Genomic DNA, 22,610 nt, shown 5'->3' on the forward strand with positions numbered 1-22,610 from the left:
AAAACCTGTCAGAAACTGCAAAACACATTTTAATGTGTTAAAATGGCCTAGTCAAAGTCAATACCTTAATCTAATCCAGAAATTTGTGCCCAGACTGGGGGAATTGGTTTTGTTTTGTGCCCAGACTGGGGGAATTGGTTTTGTTTTCCTTCCAATCCACAATTCTGCTCTATTTTTTGTTGGTCTCTCACATAAAATCTCAATGAAAGGTATTGAAGTTTTGGTTGCAACGTGACTAAATGTGAATAACTTTCAGTTTATGAACACTTTTGAACCTTAGTGTTTTCCCATTACACATCTGCATGCATAACTGATGATCATAAATCTTAGCTTTTTTTTCTCCATCAGTAATGTCGCTGTTTTGCTTCCATACGCTGCGTTTTTTGCCCAAAGAGCTGCGACAGAGGTGTACAGTCACTAGGCAACTGACAAAGGCTATCAGTATGACTTCAGTGTGTCAACAAATTCAAAGTAATCCTGAATGAGTAGCGATAGTAATTTGTTTAACGTAAAGATGTTATCATTTCTTCGTTTTTAACAAGCTTCGCTGTGTTGGCTGCCCTCCATTTGTCTTTAATCAGTCTTCAGCCTGATGCTGCGTGGTGGATTTCCCCTCTGATCGCAGCTACTGCCCATAACTCCCATTAGATTACAGGGGAGATTTATCGAGCTTGCTTCTGGTTTCCAGATAGGACAGTGACAACACTTATCTCCAGATATTCCCTTATCAAAAGACAATTTAGCAAGAGAAATAGACACAAGCACAGATTTTTTTTTTTTTTTTTTTTTTGCAGAGTGCTCTAGCTTTGCCTCCTTAGTACAAGGGTCTGTTTGCGCTGCACACACACCTCTATCTGCATGGATGGAGAGGCATTAATGCTCACTTGATGTCACTACCCTTTGCATGTGCATCAAGCTCATAGTGTTTTAGGAAATACTGAAATAGAGGAGGTACTTTAGCTGAAGTCTTTGGAGAGCTTTTAAAGGGATTTTTTACCTTTTGTAAGAAGTGTTGGTCCTCGTGTTTAGACTGAGCAGCTGCTGAAAGAGGTCACCATGAGGTTTTTCTGACCTGCATTTATCAAGCCGAGAGGGAGGATTGTGTTTGTGTGTGTGTTTTTGCATGAATTATATGCACATGTTTGCATGCATGTCTCTAAACCGACAGAGATTCACAGAGGCAGCAGGGGTTAATTTTGAAGCCAGCCTCAGGAGTTTTGACAAAGGTTCCTATGTGTGTGAAGCCAGAAGGCCATCTGGGGGAGTCAGCAAGCAGATAGCGCATACTCCCCACGCCTGTGACCCTGGAAGGATAGCAGGAAGCAAAGACAATAGGGTCTCACAGAGTTTGAAGGGTTTGCTTCACTGAATGTCTGCTGGCATGCCAGGTGAGACGATGTGCCCAACGAGCCTCCAGACTGTTTGCTCTGTCCGAGGATGGTCCCTGTAAAAGGGTCTGCAGGTGCTCGGGGCACCGTGTCTAGAGGCCATGTTAATGATTAACACGACCATATAACGCTGTTACTGATTACCGCCTCCCACTCGCCAGACTCCCACTGACCTGAGTCACAGGTAGAAATCCCTCAGAGGTGTGGATTTGTGTGTGTACAAGCCCCCGCGGTGAGGATCCTCTAACACCGGCCCCTCGCCATGCCTGGTGGTGGAAAGCTTCCTCCCTACCCTGTTATAATTCTTCTTCCTCTTCTCTACCTTCCCTCCCACGTCTCACAGCAAGTCAGTCAGGTCCTACTCTAGCTGCATCTTTTCAAAGACCTTCTCGATGACCTTTATCCTTTTTGCCATAAAAGGCAGATGTGTAAAGATATTTTGTGCAAAGTTAAGTCGAGCTGTGTATGGCAGGTACTTTACTCTGGGGCGAAGGTCTGAGGTGTAGCACGCTGATGAATGAGCACATGTAGCTACAGCAAGCATGCTGCTGTGGGGCAACAAGGACATTGTGTTTTTTTTTGTCTTTCTGAAAATCACTTTTTATTGGATTTTCATGTGATAAACCATCACAAAGTAGTGCATGATTATGATGTGGAAAGAAAATGATGCATCATTTATTTATTTTATTCTAAATGAAAATGTAAAACGTGCTTTTACTCAGCACTTGCAGAAACACCTATTTCTGTAAGTTCTGCTGCAAGGAGTTCTCCTATTTACAGCCGTCTTCAGTTGACCTTCAGATTTTCTCTGAAGTTTAGCTCTGAACTTCTGCTAAAACCTTAATTTTCCTCTCATGAAGTCGCTTTTTTGTTCATTTGGGTCTATTCTTACACTTAGTAATGCTGAAAAATAAAAGTCTTCTCCAACTTTTAAGTGCACACCTGAAGGATTTGGGTGACAAAAAGTCTAGTTCCATATGAAAAAAAAAAGTAAACTCAGAGTATGAAGGTGCCGACATGTTTTACTGCCAGTGTGGTATATTTTTATTTCCAGTTTGGTTCCATCGGACCACAACACAATCTCCCAAATGTTTGAGGAGATTTTAGCCAAACCTGAATGCTTTTTGGAAGAAGATGCCTCCAGCTGTCTCGACATGAGGGAAATACAGTAGATTGTTTTCACATGTAGAAGACATGTTCTCCAAGTACCATTGACTATTTTCACTGTGCATTTTACATTCTTCTTCTGACTGATATCTATGTACAATGCAATCCTCCTGACTCTTTATGACCGCTCTGCAAACAATTATAGTTGATAAAGGATTCAAATCCATAAATGCTTGTAGGGATGGTCAAACTTTATTTCAGATTAATCAGATGACAAATGTGAACTCATTGAGATGGAATGCTGAAGCTCAATCTGAAGGTGCTTAATTTTTTTTTATTAATTTAAGAGACTTGCATAATATTAATGCAACACATTTATTGCCTTTTTTTCTTCTAATAAGCTGAATATTTACTCAGGATTTACAGAATCCATCCATCCATCTGCCAATCCATCCATAATAAAATAGTATGTCTCATTTTAATAGGGATGTACACTTTTGAGTGGGCGTCTTTATGAGTTTTTGCTCATCTTGTCCCCACAGATTTAATTAACAGATTTGTGATTTGTCAGATATAGGGGAACATAGAATGCTAGAAAAATATCAAGTTTTTATTTTCAAAACAATTATTCCAGAATCATTAAGTCATTTTTAATCTTATAAAGGATATTTATAAGTTGCATAATAAAAAAAAAACAATGACAGGAGTGATCTTCAAATCATCATTGTCATTATCTCTCATTTGTTCTAATGTATCACATGGACACAGATACTCACTCCTTTTGTCCTCGTCTTGTTATCATGTTGCGTTAATCTTGTTTTATGGATAATGTCAAACAGTCCAGGCCTCAGACTTGGGCTGATGTCTGCCTGTCTGCAACGCAGCATCTTCAATCTAGAAGGCTGTGTTCTGGCAGATCTGTAAACACTTGGCTTAGTGGAGCCAAAGCCACTGACCAGCATCTATCAAAACAAAGCGCACACGCTGGTCAGGGTTCATCTTTGTGTCGAAGAAAAATAGGGTCAGAGGTCAAACCGGAGGACAGGGCCTCTTTTGAAGTTCAGAGCAGGATTTATCTGCACCTTTGTTCGGAGAGCTCATCAGTCAGTTACGCTGTTGGCAAAGTCAGACATCAACAGTTTTCCTTCTTTTTCATGTTCATATTCTGACTATGAAGCTTTGGGTATGATGACAAACGTGTTTGTGAAGTAGCTGGTGATGTGGACGTGACTTGGACAGCAAGGGGAAGTCGTGCCAGTTGACAGCTGAGCCAATGCTGGATCAGATCGGTCATGTCTTTTTTTGGTCCCTTTTGTTGTGGCCTTCAGTGCAAGTCACATTAAAGGGTTTAACTGTACGTGCTTCAGATCATCCTGATACGGCTTTTTTTTGTGTTATATATGCAACCCAGTGGTGGTCGAAGCAGAAAATGAACATTTTTGTTAGATTTTGTTTTGGTGTTAACATAGCTGTGAAAAAGTATTCATTGTCATTAATATGTTTACATTTTGTAATGTTACAATCATAAATTTCACAGTATTTTTGTATGAATTTAATTTGACAAATCAACAGTCAGTGTAGCAGTATGAAATGAAAAAAAAAAACGACACATGGTCTTAAGTTTTTTAGAAAAATGAAAATAATAATGTAAATTTGTAATCAGAAACTTTTTCTCTAATGGCCCTAGACATTGATGGTTCCTCATTAAACCTCACCTGGCTGAGCACTTTCCTGTTCTGGCAAAACATCTCATACTACTGTTCAGCTTTCTTCAGATTTCTCAGTTGGTTGTAGCTACAGATGGTGTTCAGACATGATGCTCCAGCTAAAAGAGGTAGCTGGTATGTAGCATTTCAAATTTGGTTTTACTGACCAAAACGCATTTTCACACAGAAGTAGAAGAAATCATCTTGCTCTCGGAAAAAAATTAGGTTCGATTTCAGCTTCTCTCTTCCACAACCCACCCACTGCATAACTAATTGCTATCCTGCAGACAGATTTTCACACTTGAGTTTTGGATTTCTGTAGCTGCTCCAGAGTAAGGAAATATAAATGTATATCACATTTTCAGATTTGTATTTACAATTATGTATGAGTCTGTGTTGGGTCTGTCATGTAAAACCCTAAGACATTGCAACTGTTTAAACTATTGGATAATGTCAAGGGAAAGTGATGAGTACTTTGGCAAGAATGTACAATTTTACTGACATTCTCATTCGGCTTTTAAACCAAAGCAGTAAAAATGGTTGTGACGCACTGTTCTGTGTGTCTAAGCTGCTTGTTTTCCCGCCTGCTGAGACAAAAACCAGTCTGGGATAATTTACTCCCACCAAGGGCAAATATGAAAACATTGTGAGCGACTGGTACAGTACACACCGTTAAAAAGGGCACAAAGGAAGGTGCTGGACTGGTGGGTTTGACAGCAATCTGATAAAACCATAATTGCAGCATTAAGAATGCATATGTTTTCAGTCAAACAAAAGGCCCTGGTCACACCATAGAAACTGCCTCTCAATGTTTTCATTGTCTGGTGGGTGACTAAAGTGACGGCGAAGGCGACAGAAACCTCAGACTGTGAGTGTATTCAATGTGTGCAGAGAGGGAGTTGTGTGTTGAGTGTGAGGCTGAGACAAAGTGAGCCTGGACGGTCAGACAAGGATAAGCGTTGTGCCGCGCCATAGTCGGGCCAAGTCTGCTTCAGGTCCAGACTCTTTTGAGTGAAGCTTAAATCTTATCAGATCTTGGGCTTATTTGTTCCTCTCACTGAAAAGCTATATGCATTTTTGGAGCATATTCTTCCCTTGGAAAGAAAGGTAAACACTATCCACAAAAAGTTAAACCCTGCATTCACAATTTCCTACTATAATTAGACCGTCTCAGTGAAATTATTTGGTATTTTCTTGCCCTTGTTATGTGGAACTGAACAAAGTGACTCCAACAATGACTAAAATATAAAGAAATGGGAAATGGTTTCTTCCATTACGTGTTGTCTGGTTTAAGCTAGATTCTTTTAAAAAGATTTTCAAAAGCCACTTTTGCATTGGACGGTTGAGATGTTCATATTTTCACAAATATGCCATACTAGCATAGCATTTTTAATTATTTTTCAGGCTAAATAAGTAAATAGTAAAGATAGAAAACAGCCACAGCCACAAAATTGCACAAAATTGACATTATTTTTTTAATCTTGAAATTTTTAATTCTTTAAAGCTAATCTGTTTTGGGGCATTTTTAACAATAAAACAAATAAAAGATTAAAACCTTACACGTTTTTTTAGTTTGTTTTTGTACTATTAGGCTTCTAAGATCATGAAATTAGAATAACCTAAAGGATTAATTAATTAAATATTTACGGTTAGTGTCAACATACAGAACATCTAACGTTCAGTCAGACGTATGCATCCACTTGCACCATTGGCAGGATAGTCAGAATAATTTTGAGCTTGTAATGATTTATATGATTAATTTTGTTTGTCCAAAGTAGACTAATAATTTGATGTGATATTGAAGTGATTTTAAAAACCATGAAGCAAGCTTTATCTCAGGATACTTTATTAATTTTAAACAAGTTTTGAGGATGTTTTACATAGTTCTTCTTTTTAAACACTCAGATGTCTCACAATTTCTAACAAAAACGTGTTAATTTCAGTAAAAATTGAAGTAGTGCACAAGAACAACTCAGGCCTACAGCATGATGCTGCCACCACCCATCATGCTTGACTCCTGCTACGATGTTTTTAGGTTTGAAAGTGAAGCCTGATACCGTATATATATATATATATATATATATATATATATATACATCTTCAAAGAAAATCCACAAACCAGTCAGTATTATGCCCATAACTTTCAGTGTAGTTTTTTTTTGTGGTAGAAAAAGAATAGGTCAAATTTATCATAAAAAGCCAAACATTAACATAATATTCACGTAGAGGATGTAAACTTCTGATTGGCTCTGTACTTATAGTTGATGAGGCTGTAACAGTGTGCAGAACAAAATTAAAGCAGCAACACAAATCCCTGGCCTTTCAGAATATCAAGTATTACTCCATCATTCGCCATCCCGCCTCATGATTCAAACCTGTTCTCTGCTTTATGTGCACCTTTATGTTGACATAGCTGCTCCAGTAAATTAAGCTAATGCACCAGATGCTTTGTAGAGTAACCAATTAGCCATGACTGGAGGCCATCATTCAGAGCAGCAGAACCCTGGCGCTTGTACATCCGGTGGAAATCACCTGGTACCATTTCTATCAGAACCTGCAGCAAAAGATTCATTCTCCTTCCTTCTCTTTACATCCCATCTGCCTCTCAGGTCTGAGTGCAACAGTTGGTTGATTGTTTCACTTCCACACCACAATCCGCTAACATATCTTCCCAAAGAGGAGCTGCGCCTAAGTAGACCTTGAAAGCATGCGTGGGTCTGCAAGGTCTACCAGCTGCTCCTGTAGCAATGCTCACCCCGGCAGCATCTGCCCGAGACGCCGTGCCCCCCACAGACACCCTTCCACCTCCATCTCCGGTACCCGCTCTCAAACTGTCTCCGCTCTGCTATCAATGACGTCACCTCACCTCAAGGCTGTTGTCTCTGAGGCCGAGGCTCCAAACAGCTGATTCAGGGAAAGAGACAGTGAACATAGGGACCTGACCTTCTCGCCTAAGACAAAACACAGAAAGAGGGGCTGGCTCCACAGCATGGAAACAATAACACAACCTCTGAATCTGCATCAGAGATGAGGCTCTGGTTTCCTGTGTCGGGCACAGAAAGACGTCGAGAAACCTGTGCAAGTGCGCTTGATGACTATTTGATCTCAAATCACTTTCATAAGATATAACAGTATCATATTTTATCAATTTGGTTATGTGTTCAGATGAAGCTCAGTTGTCAGATTAAAAGTATTTCTTGAAAATAGCATTTAAGAAGGTATAAAACATACCTTTATTAGAACTACATTTCTGCATAAAAAATGTTTCTTATGGGTTTTTAAAGCATGGAGAATACCAAATAAAATTAATCACTACTTTGAATACTTTTTGTCAAGTAAAAGTTAAATGTAGGCAATAATTGTACTTATAAATATTTAAGTAAAATTAAATATATATTGTATAAATAAGCTATTTATTTGTTGAATAACTGATCATAACATCTGATTTGATATTTAAAAATGTTGCTATCAGACACTCAAGAAAATAGTTTTGTTGAAATTCTGATATTGACTAAAATAAAAAAAAGATAGACAAATAAATAACAACAAAATAACTTATTTAGACAGAAGAAACACTCTTCTCAAAACTGTATATGTTTCATGCATGTTTGGTTAAAAATATATATTTGTAGTGAAGTTACTCAAAGTGGATAGAGTAACCAGAGATTGTACTTCAGTAAAAACCATTTCTGGTTATAAGAGGACAATCATTATAATCAACAGAAAGAAAGGTTTAAAAACATTAACACTTAATGAATTGAGTTAATAGAACTTATGTACTTTTCAATAATACTTTATATATTGTAGTATAAGAGACTGTTTTCCTAAAGGCTTAGAATCAACTTGTTCCAAATGTAGAAACAATTGGAAAAAGTGTACCTTTAATCAGGATATATTTACATAAGGATTGGGGGTGAAGGGAGAATCCACATTAAGACATAATTAAGATTTCTGCCTTTCTGACTTGACCATGGATTAAGAGGATGATAATGGATTGCTTCCCAATCAGATTAAAAATCCACTACATTTGCTTGTTGACCTTAATAAAGCAGAACTGGCAGTTTTTTTCTCTCTTCAATTCAAAAAAATATATATTTTGTGAAATAAATCTACAGTTTAAATCTACACACCATTACTTAGATCTGTTTTTGCTGTCAGGGGACATTTTTAAATAAAGATGTACATTCACCATAAACTTAGATTAATTTTGTTTTCAGAAATATTCCTCTTTTTATTGTTTCATTTTTTCACTGTGACATATTTGGAAGAGATTGATCCAAACAAACAGAAGAGATACATTTCATCTGTCACAAATATTGAAACATGTAAACCTCATTCCAACTTCATGGGCAATGTTGACTTAAAATTGATATTTGGAACTTGGCTTTATTTATATTCAAATTTTGAGCCCTAGTCTTCACAGAAAGAAAAAATAATTTTCTTAATGTTGCACATTACAGCATGATTTGCTCTACCTTCATTTGACATATCAATACTCTATTTGGACTTATCATCCTGATGATACCAGAACAAACATCCTCTATCTCTGTGTTCCCACTAAGGCAGCCTGATTGCTCACTTTCAAGGGACAAAAGATTACAAATGTACAAATGATTAGTAAACGACTCATGAAATAAAAACAACGTGCAAAACTTTGATGCACGGACAGAGTCACTGGAGCTAAAGTTTAAAGAGAAGGTCAAGTAAGCACTGAAAGTCTGTGTCAGCCTGATACGACAGTGCGACACTAAGGTGATAAATCTAAGAAACAAATAATAGATAAATGCACCACCATTATTCTTAGATTACAGTCAAATAAGAAGGATGGAGCTTTTCTGCATCATGAAGTATGAAGGAAAAATTAAAAACTACAAAGATAAGCCATTTGTTTGTGCTGAGCAGAGAGAGTGATTGTGCAAGATTTCATTTGAGCTACTTCCTAATTCTGAGACGCAAACAACTATTTCTTCACACACACACGCACACCCACACACTGTAGGCGGGTAGGTGAGCAGGGCGTTCCGTTGTGGGCGAGTTGAGGAAGCAAGGACGCTTGCATGTCCCAGATGACAAAGGTTGCTTTTACACCTGTCATGACCCGTTTAATCATCTACCACTTCAAACAGGAGAGGCTGGCTGCTCACAGGCCTCCCAGCAGCCTTTGCTCCTGCAGCTCAGGACAGGCCACCATTGAGTGGAAGCACAGGAAGAAATGGGTGTAAAACTTAACTGTGTCTTCCATAAAATGAGAGCAAATACGTCTATGTTTTCAACGCTCCGCTGGCAGGCGGCTGTAAATCTAGGAAGCAGGTTTTTCATATTTGATGAGTCATATTAAACATTGAGGGAAATTCGCAACTCGTGAAATTTAATGCTGTCTAATCTGGGATGGATTCACACCTTAAATCGAACAAAATGCAGTTCTCCATTCATTTTCTGCATTCCATATTTTTTATTTCTTCAGTTGCATTGTGTGGCACATATATTACGTCGTTTTATCTTCACAAAATGATAAAACGCTACAAAAAAATGAAATGATACAAAATAAAAAATAAAAACCGTACACTTTTTTAAAATGAACTACCTTTCTATTATTCTGAGTGTAAAAGACTGATGAATTCATTTCAATTCATTTTTCATTCATCCCTGTAGCCTAACCCTAACCCCACCAGGTCAATCAATCAATCAATCAATCAATCAATCAGTCAATCAAATTTTATTTGTATAGCACATTTCAGCAGCAAGGCATTTCAAAGTGCTTTACATCATATCAAACACAGAAACACAATGCAACATAGAATCAACAATCAAAACACGACATTAAGTCAGGTTCCATCAATAAATTTGTAATTGATTACGTTTCAAATACAATTCCAAACAGGTTTGTTTTTAGTCGAGTTTGCATCCATAAAAGGTTTACCGGTTACACTCCTACTGTGTTAAATGGAACAAAATACCTATTGCTATTTTTATTCCCACTCAGTAGCAAATTTTTCTTTTTGTCCCTGGGGGTTTAATTACTTAAAATTAGAGTTGCATTGGTAAGACTTCTCCTGTACTGAGTACCAATTTTTCTTTGGGTTCATTTTTAGATTTAACTGTAATTGTTGAAGTGGATTTGAATCCAACATAGGAAGAAGAAATGACAATATTATTCATTTATCATGAGACACGTGTCTCTTGCAAATGTGTATCTTATTAAACTCACTCACTACTAGTTGATGCATTTATGGACCAAAACTGCTGGATGTTCTTAGCATCGATGAGTTCAATGAATGGATGGCTGCAAACGGGCAATCAGAAAACATCAATGAAAAATTGGGAGATTCTGATCTTTTGGTTATCTGTTGCATTTTTTTCTTTCCTTATAATTTATGGTCCTTTAATTGAACCATCATATCAACCTGCTAGGTAATTAAAATTGTTAAATTAATCAAACTAAGTAGCACTGATCAAAATCTAAGTACAATTGCCACTTCTATTGTTAAACTGAGTGGGAATTTATTTATCTATTTAATTTCTGGTAATTGGAGCAGATAAAAGGGCACAAAACAAATATAAGAAAAACTGTTTTCTACAATTCATAAACTGAGATATAAAGATATGTTCGCATGAATTTTAAAAAAAGATGCATTTGGGGACTTTTGGGTAAAAATCATCCAAAACAGTGTGGAAATAAATGAAAATCGTCCAAAGTAAAAAACAGATTGTGGCGTCTTTTACTGAAATTGCGTTTGCTTTCTTTTTTCTTTCTTACTTTCTCTTTAATAGTATTTTTTTGTTTATTTATTTATTTGAACCTCATAAATAGGCCACCTCAATTCCCTGACAATACAAGCAAATCGATGACTTTACCCTTTGCAATATTGTAACTTTATCTTCCGTTTCACCAAATAAATGAGAGAGAAAAAATGTCGCTACGTCAGAGAGGCCGTTTGTCAGCAGCACCATGTCTTATTTAAAACGCGCAATAACAAAACAAGCAGACCCCCCCCCCCAAAAAAGAAAGAACAAAAACCCCAGACGTAATTAAGATGATGAATTGGACGCGTTTCCTGCTGCTCGATCGCTTCTCATTAATCATAAATTAATCATCACAAACACATTCTCGTCAGCTGGGCGTATTAAGACGTCCACAGTGGCCTTTTCAGTGTGAAGACGGTGTTACACATCTACACTTTAACGTACAGTTACATATAACAAAGTACTATCGTTGCATTAGTATTATTATTAATTTAATTTTATTTTATTTTATTTAATTTTATTTTATTTTGCTTTGTTTTGTTTTATTTTATTTTATTTTATTTTATTAAATTATGTTATGTGTGAATATTTTTGACGTAGTATTTGCTCTTACCATGCATGACAACGCCCTAGATTCTAGGAGTCAAAAAGAATCAGGCTACAGCGAGCAGAGAGCTGGAGATAATCATTATCAAGTCGGTACATAAAACTCTGACACCTGAAGAGGGTCGGTCATCAGCTTGTTACACCTCCAAGAAAGAAACAAACATTATTTAGATAAAACCGATCTGCTTCTATAAACAATCGAACAATAATAATAATAATAATAATAATAATGATGTATTTTTTTTATATATATTTCTATATTCATTATTTGCCTAACATTTTAGAATGAATGTTTACAGCTGTTTTAATATTATCTGACACTCTGTGCCCATTTTACTAGACGGTCTGTGGTCAACTGATAAAGATAATTAGATTACAGGCCTGCGTCTCTTCTCCGACAGCAGTCACGAAGGGCCGCTGTGCGCGGATAAAGTGGAGACAGGGCGGCGTCCTGCCACTTCTCCTACTCCTCCTCCTCCCGCAGGCTCGGTGTGTCAGAGCAGCAGCACACTTTGACATCTCTGCGAGAAAAAAAACACCTCATTCATCAACGCAACGAGCTAAAGAAGTGTGTGAGAAAAACTGAGAGATGGGGGAGAGAGAGAGAGAGACGACGGGGTTATGTATTCTGTCACCTCCCTGACAACTGCGCGCTGACTCGATGGGAGACAGTAGTGGTTATAGTTTGGTTTACTCTCGCTGATTAAATCTGGGCCTCACCTAAAACAAGTTAGGTTGTAACAGAATTGTCAGATCCTCGGACGCATCTGATAAAAAAAAAAAAAAAAAAAAAAAAAAAAAAAAAAAGCTTACTGAGTCTGTCAGATTCACTTTCAAGGCACAGAGAGAAATGCGCAACTTCAGAGGGAGACGGGCCTCTTTTCTCCCCTCTGGAGCAATAACAGAAGCAGTGCTGCTGCACAAAAACATGCTAACTCAGAAATAGCTATACACATTATTTTACTTATTTTTAGTTGTGGCGAGAACAAAGTATTAACATTATATGTCCATAGTTTGAGTGGACACATAATGTGTGCTGGTGGAATCAAATAAACTGACAGTATACTTGTCTGAAATAGCCCATGTAATGTATTAAAGTGATAATAGAGAAAGGCGCCTAATTCAGCCGTCGTTTCTAAATCCAGAGCCGGCACAACGTTCTTTGAGGCCCCATTCAGAATTTCACTTGGGTCCCCCACTTCTAGGTAAACCAATGCTTACATTATTTATTTGTTTATTTGGTTATGTATTGTTGTGAAGCGTCTATAGGGCACTTACTAAATGATGACTTGGTGATGAATATCTTTTATTGACATATTTGCCAGTTGTACACAAACCTTCACAGATGAAGCAGCTTGTCGGAGCTCGGGAAACATTTCATGCTCACTGCTGTCTGCTGTACGTGAATCAGCAGATGACAGACTATTTTCTGGGGTTACTTGTGAACACAATACAGGGTTGTCATGTTTGGACATAACTCTCAACAAACAGTTCAAACAGCTTTAAAGATTGATCGTATAAAATTAATTACTGATAAATAAATAAATAAATAAATAAATAAATATCCAGCTGAGGAGAGATGGGCCCCTTTTCAAATAATTCAAATAATTTTGGACCGGGTCTGTGGTAGTAACACAGTGTGACAACATGGCAGCTATTAGTAATAGTAGTTCTTTGCAGCTTCCGGCTTGTAGAGGCTTTATTAGCAGTAGCATTTAGCTATGGCCTTTTAGTCTCTCCCAGCGAGGCACGTGTTATCAAAACGTGCTGAACGGCTCTGTGTGAGCTTTGGTGAAAGCGGATTTAAAAACACCAGTAAACGAAGAGAGAATGATTTAATTGACACCTCGTCACATCTTTCTTTTCCAACCTCTTTCTTGATCACTTCACTCATCATCACGATGTATATTCCAGCTGAGCGAATCATTGCGGTTCAAAGGGACACAAAGGGAGCAGCTAACAAGTTTGTGCATCCTGAAAAGCTGCTTAATCCTCTGTGAGCGCCTTGAATAAACCAATTAATTAGGAGTTATTTATTAACTTGATGAATATAGAGTGGAAATACAAAAAAAGGGGAAATACAAACCTAGAATTAGTTCTATGCATTAGTATTTCTTTGCAGTTTGACTCCATTTGTAAATACGATACTGTATATAATTTGTAGATAGATAGATAGATAGATAGATAGATAGATAGATAGATAGATAGATAGATAGATAGATAGATAGATAGATAGATAGAAAACGGAGTTTTGCAGCTCACTCAGATATGAAATAATATAAAGCCTCCATGTACACGATTTACAAAATAAATTATGGTAGGTGGATGAAGAATCCAACTCTACCTTAATTTATCTGATGATTTAAAAACAGTTGCATTTCTCATACTGCAACAATGCGTTACATTAAGTTTAATATAATATATATGATGTAATGCTGCATCAAGGGGAAAATAGGCAACATTTTAAAATAAACTTTACCAGACTTTACATGAAAAAAGAATTAAACATTCTATCGCTTAAAAAAAATAATAATAGTAATAATCAAGCAGGTTAATGAGTAAGAAATAGAAACGGAGACTCAATCTTTAACCTCTCTCTGATTGCATCTTGAAATCAAAGTTTTAGTCGCGATCGAGTTTCTTTTTTCCCCGGCCTCTCGGTTGTTTCTCGGTGTGATTGATTGGAGGAGCTCACAGGCTGGCACCCCTATAGAGTTCCCAGCAGCTCCTCCGCGGCAACCTGATTGGTCCTCCCCCTTCGGCCGCCGCCGCTGGAAGCGCCTCCCCTCATAAACCCAGTCAGAGCGCACCGGCGCTTCCCATTACTCCCAGGAGAAGAAGCAGCAGCGGCAACAGCAGCAGCGCAGTATTGAGAAACTTCAGCGACTTTATGGCAAACAAGTAGAAGGTACAGGCGTCTTGTCGCGTGTTTTTTTTCTTTTCTTTTATTCCTTTTTTTTCTGTGTCTTCTCATTTGGGTTCAAACATCCGACCGAGTTGGTGAGCGCAGCGGGAATGAACTCATCATTTCGGGGGTATTGTTTTATCGCTCAGCCCTTATCTCGTTTAAGGTCTTATCAAACGGTTATCTCTTTTGCTGTGAAGACATATTGCGTTTTGTTTCCGATCTGTGATGTGGGTAAACTTGTGAGTGGGAGTGGAGCTATTTGACACGGACGAACCTTTTACAGGCGCTTGATGTGCACTCAGCAGTCATTGCAGGATGACTTAATATTACTTTAAAGGATGGATTATAGTTTGAAATCTACTTGATGATTTCCTTACACTTTCATTTCTTTTTCTTACAGGGTACACTGCCCTCTGATAGGTTTTTTTTAGTACTTTGTGTATGGAAAGTGCTCCTGGATGGACCTGGGTGAAAACAGCTGGTCCATGGTCAAGCGAGAAGTTTCCAGCAGCCCAGGCTCGCCGGCCGAGCAGAGCTACCTGCCCGGTGACAGCAGCAGGAGAGACGGGCCCACGCCTCCGAGCGAGCTCGACGCGCTGGGCCACCGCCGTCCGGACGGCAGGTCGCTGCATCCCTACCTTCACTTCGGACATCACGGCAACGCTGCGACCGCCGGCGAGGACATCCCGCTGTTTACGGACTTGGATCAGGGGAGCAAGCTCGTTCTCTCCGCCGGAGCGCACAAGGCAAGCCTGCTGGTGGACCCCGCCGACATGTACCAAACTTTGGCAATCGCCGCAGCCCAAAGCCAGACTGGATATGATTCCTCCTCCGCTGGTTACATGCACTCCAGCCCCAACTCCCCGGTCTACGTGCCCAGCTCCCGGGTGAACCCGATGATTTCCAGTCTTTCCTACCTGCAGGCCGGTGGTTCCGCGCAGGCCGGCCACGCAGTCTCCAGCCACTCGGTGTGGTCGCAGTCCACCCCGGAGAGCCCGTCGTCGTACAGCGCAGGGAGCCCGCACACCTCCAGCCGGTACCACTATCCTCCGAGTCCGCCCATGAACAACGGGACACCCAGGGACAGCAGCTACACAAACACGCTGAATGTGAGCAGCAGGGACCAATACGGCCTCTCCCGACCCTTAAGTGGGACCTACGCTAACCCATACTCCCCTTATGTGGCACCTCAGCTGCCCTCACCTTGGACCGGGGGACATTTTGATAACACCATGCTGCACACTTTGCAAAGCAGGGGTGCGCCCCTGATTAGAGGTCCAAACGGAGGTAAGAAAAAAAAGAAAAGCAAAGATGACATGGTGATGACATTTAAGGAAAAAAACAAAACAAAAACAAAAACATGATTAACGTTGCATAAATGCTTGAAATAAAGCCAAACAGACAAAAAGTTATTGGTCTGGTGAAGACGGTCAGAAAGGTCTCAGATGGGATCACCTGTTGAGGGCTACTGGGAATGTTGGGGGTCACAGCAAAACCAAAACGGAAGGACTTCTATAATGTTATGTGTATGAGTGGGGATCTGGGGTACTAATTCAGTTCAAAAGAATATATATATAAAAGTTAATGAATAAATAAAAAAATAAAATAAATAAAAAAAAGAAATATAATAAAGATATTATAACATATCGCAACTTATTAATTCTATTTACAGCATAAGTTCACAAGAAATGTAATCTCAATGGACTTTAGAGGATAAGAAATTTTAAATTCTCATACCCCACCCACCATTTGTTGGCATCCTTATTGTGTGTGGGCAACAATTAGTATACTATATTATTATTATTATTATTATTATTAGCGATAATAATAATAATAATAATAATAATAATAATAATAATAATAAACTGTAGTCATTGATCAACGGTTAAAGTGTGTACATTTACTTAATTTGTACGTAAAGTTTTTTTTTTTTTTTATTCAAATTTACTTTAGGTTCTGCTATCGTGTATAATATTGTCCGGATTTCTGAATTATGAATTGTTATTAATAATAAAAATCTATTAAAAAAATAATTAGAATAAATATATTATAACAATTAAAATAATAAACGCGCGCTTTCTTTAACCCGTTCCTTTTCTGCTCAGTTTCAGATATCCTGGACGACATGGCGGAGAGCAGGGAGTGCGTGAACTGCGGCTCCATCTCCACACCGCTGTGGAGGCGCGACGGCACGGGCCACTTTCTCTGCAACGCATGCGGCCTCTACAGCAAAATGAATGGCCTGAGCCGGCCATTAATTAAACCGCAGAAAAGGACGGTAAGGAGGCAGATAGACAGGGGCGCCGCCTGAGCACTCAATTTCCTGCCTAATTGTCCCGAACAATTCCTGGAGGTCATCGCGAACGGTGAAAGCAAAAATAGTTATCCGTTCATGGTTTAGTCTTGTTTCGTTGTCGAATAAATAAGATGTTAGGAAATTTACTTTTAAAATACATTTCTTTGTTGATCTAATCAGCACCATTCATCTCAAAATAATTTCCAAAAGCTTGTTCTTGTTGCGCAAATGGTTTATTAAACTATGCGCAAATTGAATATTTTTTCCCAACCTAATCGAGACATATTACTTGATATTTTTAATCATAAAGTATGTTTGACAATTTAATCTAATAGAGACAAATACTTCCTAGTTCCATTACGGATAGTTTTCACAGGGAAATTGGATCTCACGTACCGAGCTCCTTGTGAAGTAGCACGCTGTTAAAAGACGTCCACTTAAAGGGCACATCACAATAGAAACTCTATTTTTGTAAGGAAATGGGGTCTAAATGGGCTAAAGTGTCATTTTAATGGAGAACGGCGATTTTCTTCACTGCTGAAAAAAAAAATCTAAAATGATTTATTTTCTATGTGTACCACCAGTCAACCTCCAGAAGAATCGGCCTCTCCTGCGCAAACTGTCAGACCAGCACAACGACCTTGTGGCGCAGGAACGCAGAAGGAGAACCGGTGTGCAATGCATGCGGACTCTACACTAAGCTTCATGGAGTGAGTTCAATTATATTTAAACATTTCCCTTAAATCCAATTGAAACCCTTCAACTGATGTTAAATTTGCTCCTTCTTGCACAATTCAGGTACCTCGACCGCTTGCCATGAAGAAAGAGGGAATCCAGACACGAAAAAGAAAACCCAAAACTTTGAGTAAGACCAAAGGATCCTCGGGTGAGATTTTAGCTGGTGTTTTACCTTGCGTCTACACTTTAGGTAAACTGTTAAACCATGTGTAGTAATGTAGTTATTGTTTCTGTGACAGGCACCAACAACTCTGTCTCCATGACTCCCACATCCACATCCTCATCCAATTCTGAAGACTGCTCCAAAACCAGCTCTCCCTCTGCACAAGTGTCAGGGGTAAGATCCATTTTTTACTTATGCTGCCTTGACAGCGTAGACAAGCTGCTTAGAGGAGAGTGGCTCCATGAATGCGGCCTTTGGAGAGCCTCTACTTTAGCATTCAGAATATAATTGATACGCAAATAGATATGAACAGTATTTTGGGGGAAAATTAAGGATTACGTTTTTATTTTTTACAAACACGCCTCACAAATCAAAGTTGTGCTTAAAGAATCTCTGCACTTTAAAACACAATTTAAAAGAATAGGACTCTCTCTGACAGAATGGTGCCCTGTGTGCAAAGCCATGTCATAAACAAACTGCCACTGATGTGTCTGGTTGCCTTACTTTGTTGGGAAAGCTTTACTCTATGAAATTGGGAGAATGAGATTTTCACCGTGTTGCAAATTTTTATGTGGTACATTAAAGCTGTATTTAGATCAGGCTACAAACAGGAACAATGGGTAGAAATAATTATTGGGGATTAAAAAAAAAACTGGACACAACTTCAATATGGTGAATGTGGTTGAAAAAAAAATAGCATAATAGTCCATCACCTAAAATTGTATTAGTCATATGTCTCAAAACGTCATATATTGTGCAATGTTGCTAAAAGCATCGGGCTGATGCATGTATACTTAAATAGTGTGTCATCATTTTACAATAAATATGAACTTCACATTTCTCATCAGCTGATGCTTTTTTTCCAGTTTGTTTAATGCAACCAAAACTCTTCTCACATGTTAGGTTTTCACAAAAAACACAATTTAAATAGGCTTCTGTTATTAATCGTGTTGCATTTGTGGCTATGGGCTACCACCTGTAGCAACATAACAGAAGAATGTATTACAGTGGTGCTCTGAAACGCCCCATAAAAGTGCAGGGTTGAAGGTAAATTAACAGTGAAATAAAGTTTCCGTTCAGATGATATTTTGGGTTTTAATCTTCTGAAAAATAAAGAGTTATTCGGACTAGTATAAGTTAGATTAATGAAGTTGTTTATTCACAATTCAGTTTTTAAATGTACACAGAAGACTTTTCTGCAAAACAAACCAATCTTTTATTATTTATTTGTCACCTTAATAGCAGGCCATGGTTACTTTTTGATTCTTTTACCATTTCCGTTGTAAAAGATCATTTAATCAAAATACAATTTATGATCCTAAAAATAAGCTTCTATGGTCACCTGTGTCTGGTGACATTACATAAGGCATAAAACAGCAATTCAGGTTTTTATTGTTTCTTATTGTCTCATTAAAAAAAAAAGTTTTTAAATTAAATTTCCCATTAAAAAGGTGCTAACGTGTTCTGTTAACGCGTCAGCTTATCGGCTTGAATCTTGTGCCTTTATCGCAACCCAGATATACACAAAGCAGAATTAGCTGTTTTATTCTTCATTGTACTTCTGAAATCGTTTCTAAATTATAAAACTTGTCAGACACTGTCAGACACTGTCAGAGGAAACGCGTATTTCATTACCCAGCTGTGTTTTCTTTATCAATGCAAAGGTGCCAGTGAGCAAGCTTATTTAAGTAGTTGCTAACAGTAACCAATAAACCAAAAGAGATGGGCAGTAATTTTGTAAATCGAGTAAACATAGGAACTGTACTGAGTGTGATAAAATTCACAATGTATGAATGGCTGTTATATATCTGCTAATTTAATGTAATTTTCAAAAATATGTTATTTTACTCTTTTACTTATATCAACTATACAAAAATACAACCATAAGCCAAGTCGCTATAGTAACACAACTAAACTCCTATGCATGTGAGAAATTACAGGCAAATTACCGTAGTTCAAATACAGCATGTTTCTGTGTTCTGTAGGTATTTCAACAGCTGTTATTGAATTAAAGTTAAAACAATAACTGAGTTGTAGTTAGGTTATTTTAAAATTACATATGTGTTTGAAGCCTGTCATTTCAATATTATTGATGTTCAGAGGGGGCTGAGGAGTTTGAATATTGTTGAATGTTTGCTCTATGCTGAGATAATTATTAATTACCAGATGAAAGACCTATTTTTATTTTTCGAAGTGAGGGTTAATAATTAAGCAAGTAACTACACCTAGGTTGCTTTAAAACATAGAGCTTACTGTCCTTTAAATATGAATTAAAGAAATTGTTACAGTGTAGCAATGTGTTAAATTTAAAATATTGCAGCAAGTTTCCCCATGTATACTACCATATAGGATAGTATATATATATATATATATATATATATATATATATATATATATATATATATATATATATATATATATATATATATATATATATTTATATACTGTCAAAGGTAAATGTGCTGTGCAGCAGTAGAAAATGCAAATTTATAGAAATATCAATCAAAACTTACTCTGCATAATGTTGAAGTTCTTTTTACATTAAGTAGATTTGAGATGTTTAGACTTGAACTGTTTTGTAAGCAAAGTTTGTTGGATCCGGCCTGTGAAGTGTTTCTCAGCAGGAGTCGACTATATCTCTGACCTATACTTATCTCTCTCGAAATTAATGTTATATATTTTGAATAATGTTCCCAGCTGACATTATGTTTGCTGCTGTTGCAGGTCAGCTCGTCCGTGCTCCCGGGCTCTGGGGAGGGAGCCGGCTCGGGCTCTGCGGTAAAATACCCTGGACAGGACAGCCTGTACACCAGCGTGGGCCTGACCCAGTCATCAGATGTAGCTTCAGTGAGGGGGGAACCCTGGTGCCCCATAGCTTTAGCCTAAACACTCAAAAGTTTTGTGCGTGTGGACAGAAATCCCTGACCTCTCCTGTTCTTTCTGGACGCTGCGGTGTGGATATACCTGGAGAACAGTGTTTGCTCCACCCCCGGCCCCAGCAAGAAGAGTTCGACACGAGGGAAAAACGATGGCGAGACGAGTGTCAGTCACGGCTTAACCTTGATCTGTGTGTGGAATATCCGGGATTGGTAGTGCTGGCGTCTGGCAGTCAGTGGAAATGTCAGGTCGGACAATCAGTCAGACGGCCTGCACAGGATGGTTTTAAGCCTGTTGTTCACTCTGATCTCTCCCGTCAGTGGTTCTTCAAAGAAAACCATCGTGTACATAACGGATTTCCTCTCTACAGAAAACACTGCTGATTGGACACGAGTGCTTGATGAGGCACTGAGGATATTTAGATTGTTCTTCTTTTTTCTCCCCACAACTGGAATCATGCCATAAGTGCTGAGATGACTTTGATGAATCAAAATAAAAAACAAAATATATATATATATTTATGAATCTCCAATTGTTGAGAACGTGGCTATGATTGTTAATAAAGATATCAATATAGAGCAGATGTTAAACCATTCTGATGTCTTTTTTATTTTTTTTTAAGTGTTTGTTGGATCTGCACATATTTTCCATTGAAAGCTCTTACTGCTTATGTTGAAAGTAGTTTGGTTAAAACAGGGTATAAGTGTCAGTGTTTTTTTTGTTCTTTAATCATTTACTTCAAAACATACAAATTATCGATTTCTTCTTGTTTTATGTATTAAAATGCTGTCAGCTACAGAGAGGAGTAAGGTACTGTTCTTAAAAGATGTTTGCATGCAATTGGATGTTGTGTTTGAACAAAGCTCAGCCGATATAACTAAATGGCTGCACTACCTGACTCAGCATAAAATGTACACATTTTACAATTCTCTACTGTTTCCTCATTTTCAGCACAAAACTAGAAAAAAAATATAGAGAGCCCAGTCACAGAAATTCTTCATGATTAATTATTATAGTGAATTTAAAATGAGCTAATAGGAGATCCTGTGATTTATTTTTGAGAAACAAAATGGCTGGAATCCAGAGTCAGCCCAAGACAAAAGCAAGATAAACCCCTGCAGAGGGCTCCGCAACCAACAGGAGTCATATTGTAAGCCATGCTTACAATAGTGGATTAGTGCTATTTATGCAAATGTGTAATGATTCAAATGTTTTATGCAACTGAATGTAGCCAGATTATTTTTTTTCTGAGTAGTATTGTTTGCCCTCCACCTTCATATAAAAAACAACCACCTAGACTGCAGATGTAACATAGCAAAGGTTATGTCTAATATCTAATGCTATGACATGGTAGCTGAAATATCAACTTCTGTTCAGAGCCGCTCCCCTGTGTCTCGAAACGGCCTTGGATCGGCTCTGCTGGGATCACATTTATGCTACCCAAAAAGAATTGACAGCCTGAGAAGATTTTTGGAACTCTGTCATTATTTGTGACTATTCTTTTTAAAGAAAAAACTAATTCAATTAATTCTAAAGAGACTGAATACTGGAGGCAGTTTTCTGAGTTTAATGCAAGCTTTGTCCCTTTCGAAGTAACTACACCTAGGGAGGGATCTTATCATTCCCTCCCCTAAAAGTATTTATTTCTTTGAGTACCAGGCTCGCTTTTACTTTTTATGTTTTATTTTTTTTTTCTGGAACATCATGAGAAATTATTATATTTAAATTCAGTCCAATAAATTGTTCTGATGAAGCAAGTAAATTTAGTGTTTGTTTGAAAAGAAGCACACTATTTTAAGAGCAAAGTGTCAGAGATGGGAATTTATGGAGAGAGCTGTGGTGTTGGACATTCAGGCATTCCTTATGAGTCACCCATATCCATGCTTTCACTCCCTGTTTCTGTTTTGCTGGACAAAAGCTTTAACTTATTAAATCTTTTTAAGATTAACTAATGGAAGGAAAGAAAAAAACTTTTATTTTTTTATTTTTTATAAATGTGGTTGTAAAAAATAATCTCTAGCCAAAAAAACTCATAAAAAGTGAGTTTTTTCCCCTCATTTCACTTTGTTCTTGTTCT

General features: G+C 37.9%; 1 protein-coding gene across 1 annotated transcript; it reads left to right on the plus strand.

The window, feature by feature from the left end:
- The first annotated feature begins 14,335 nt into the window (after positions 1 to 14,335).
- gata6 (GATA binding protein 6) lies at positions 14,336 to 22,286 on the plus strand. Its single transcript, XM_028021794.1, has 7 exons — positions 14,336 to 14,459; positions 14,860 to 15,746; positions 16,565 to 16,737; positions 17,340 to 17,465; positions 17,554 to 17,641; positions 17,733 to 17,830; positions 20,381 to 22,286. Exons 2-7 carry the CDS (start codon positions 14,918 to 14,920, stop codon positions 20,540 to 20,542), a joined length of 1,476 nt encoding a protein of 491 aa, XP_027877595.1. The 5' UTR covers positions 14,336 to 14,459; positions 14,860 to 14,917; the 3' UTR covers positions 20,543 to 22,286.
- The last annotated feature ends 324 nt before the right edge of the window (positions 22,287 to 22,610 follow it).

This window comes from Xiphophorus couchianus, chromosome 6 (genome assembly GCF_001444195.1).
Source record: "Xiphophorus couchianus chromosome 6, X_couchianus-1.0, whole genome shotgun sequence".
In the NCBI taxonomy this organism is placed as follows: Eukaryota; Metazoa; Chordata; class Actinopteri; order Cyprinodontiformes; family Poeciliidae; genus Xiphophorus; species Xiphophorus couchianus.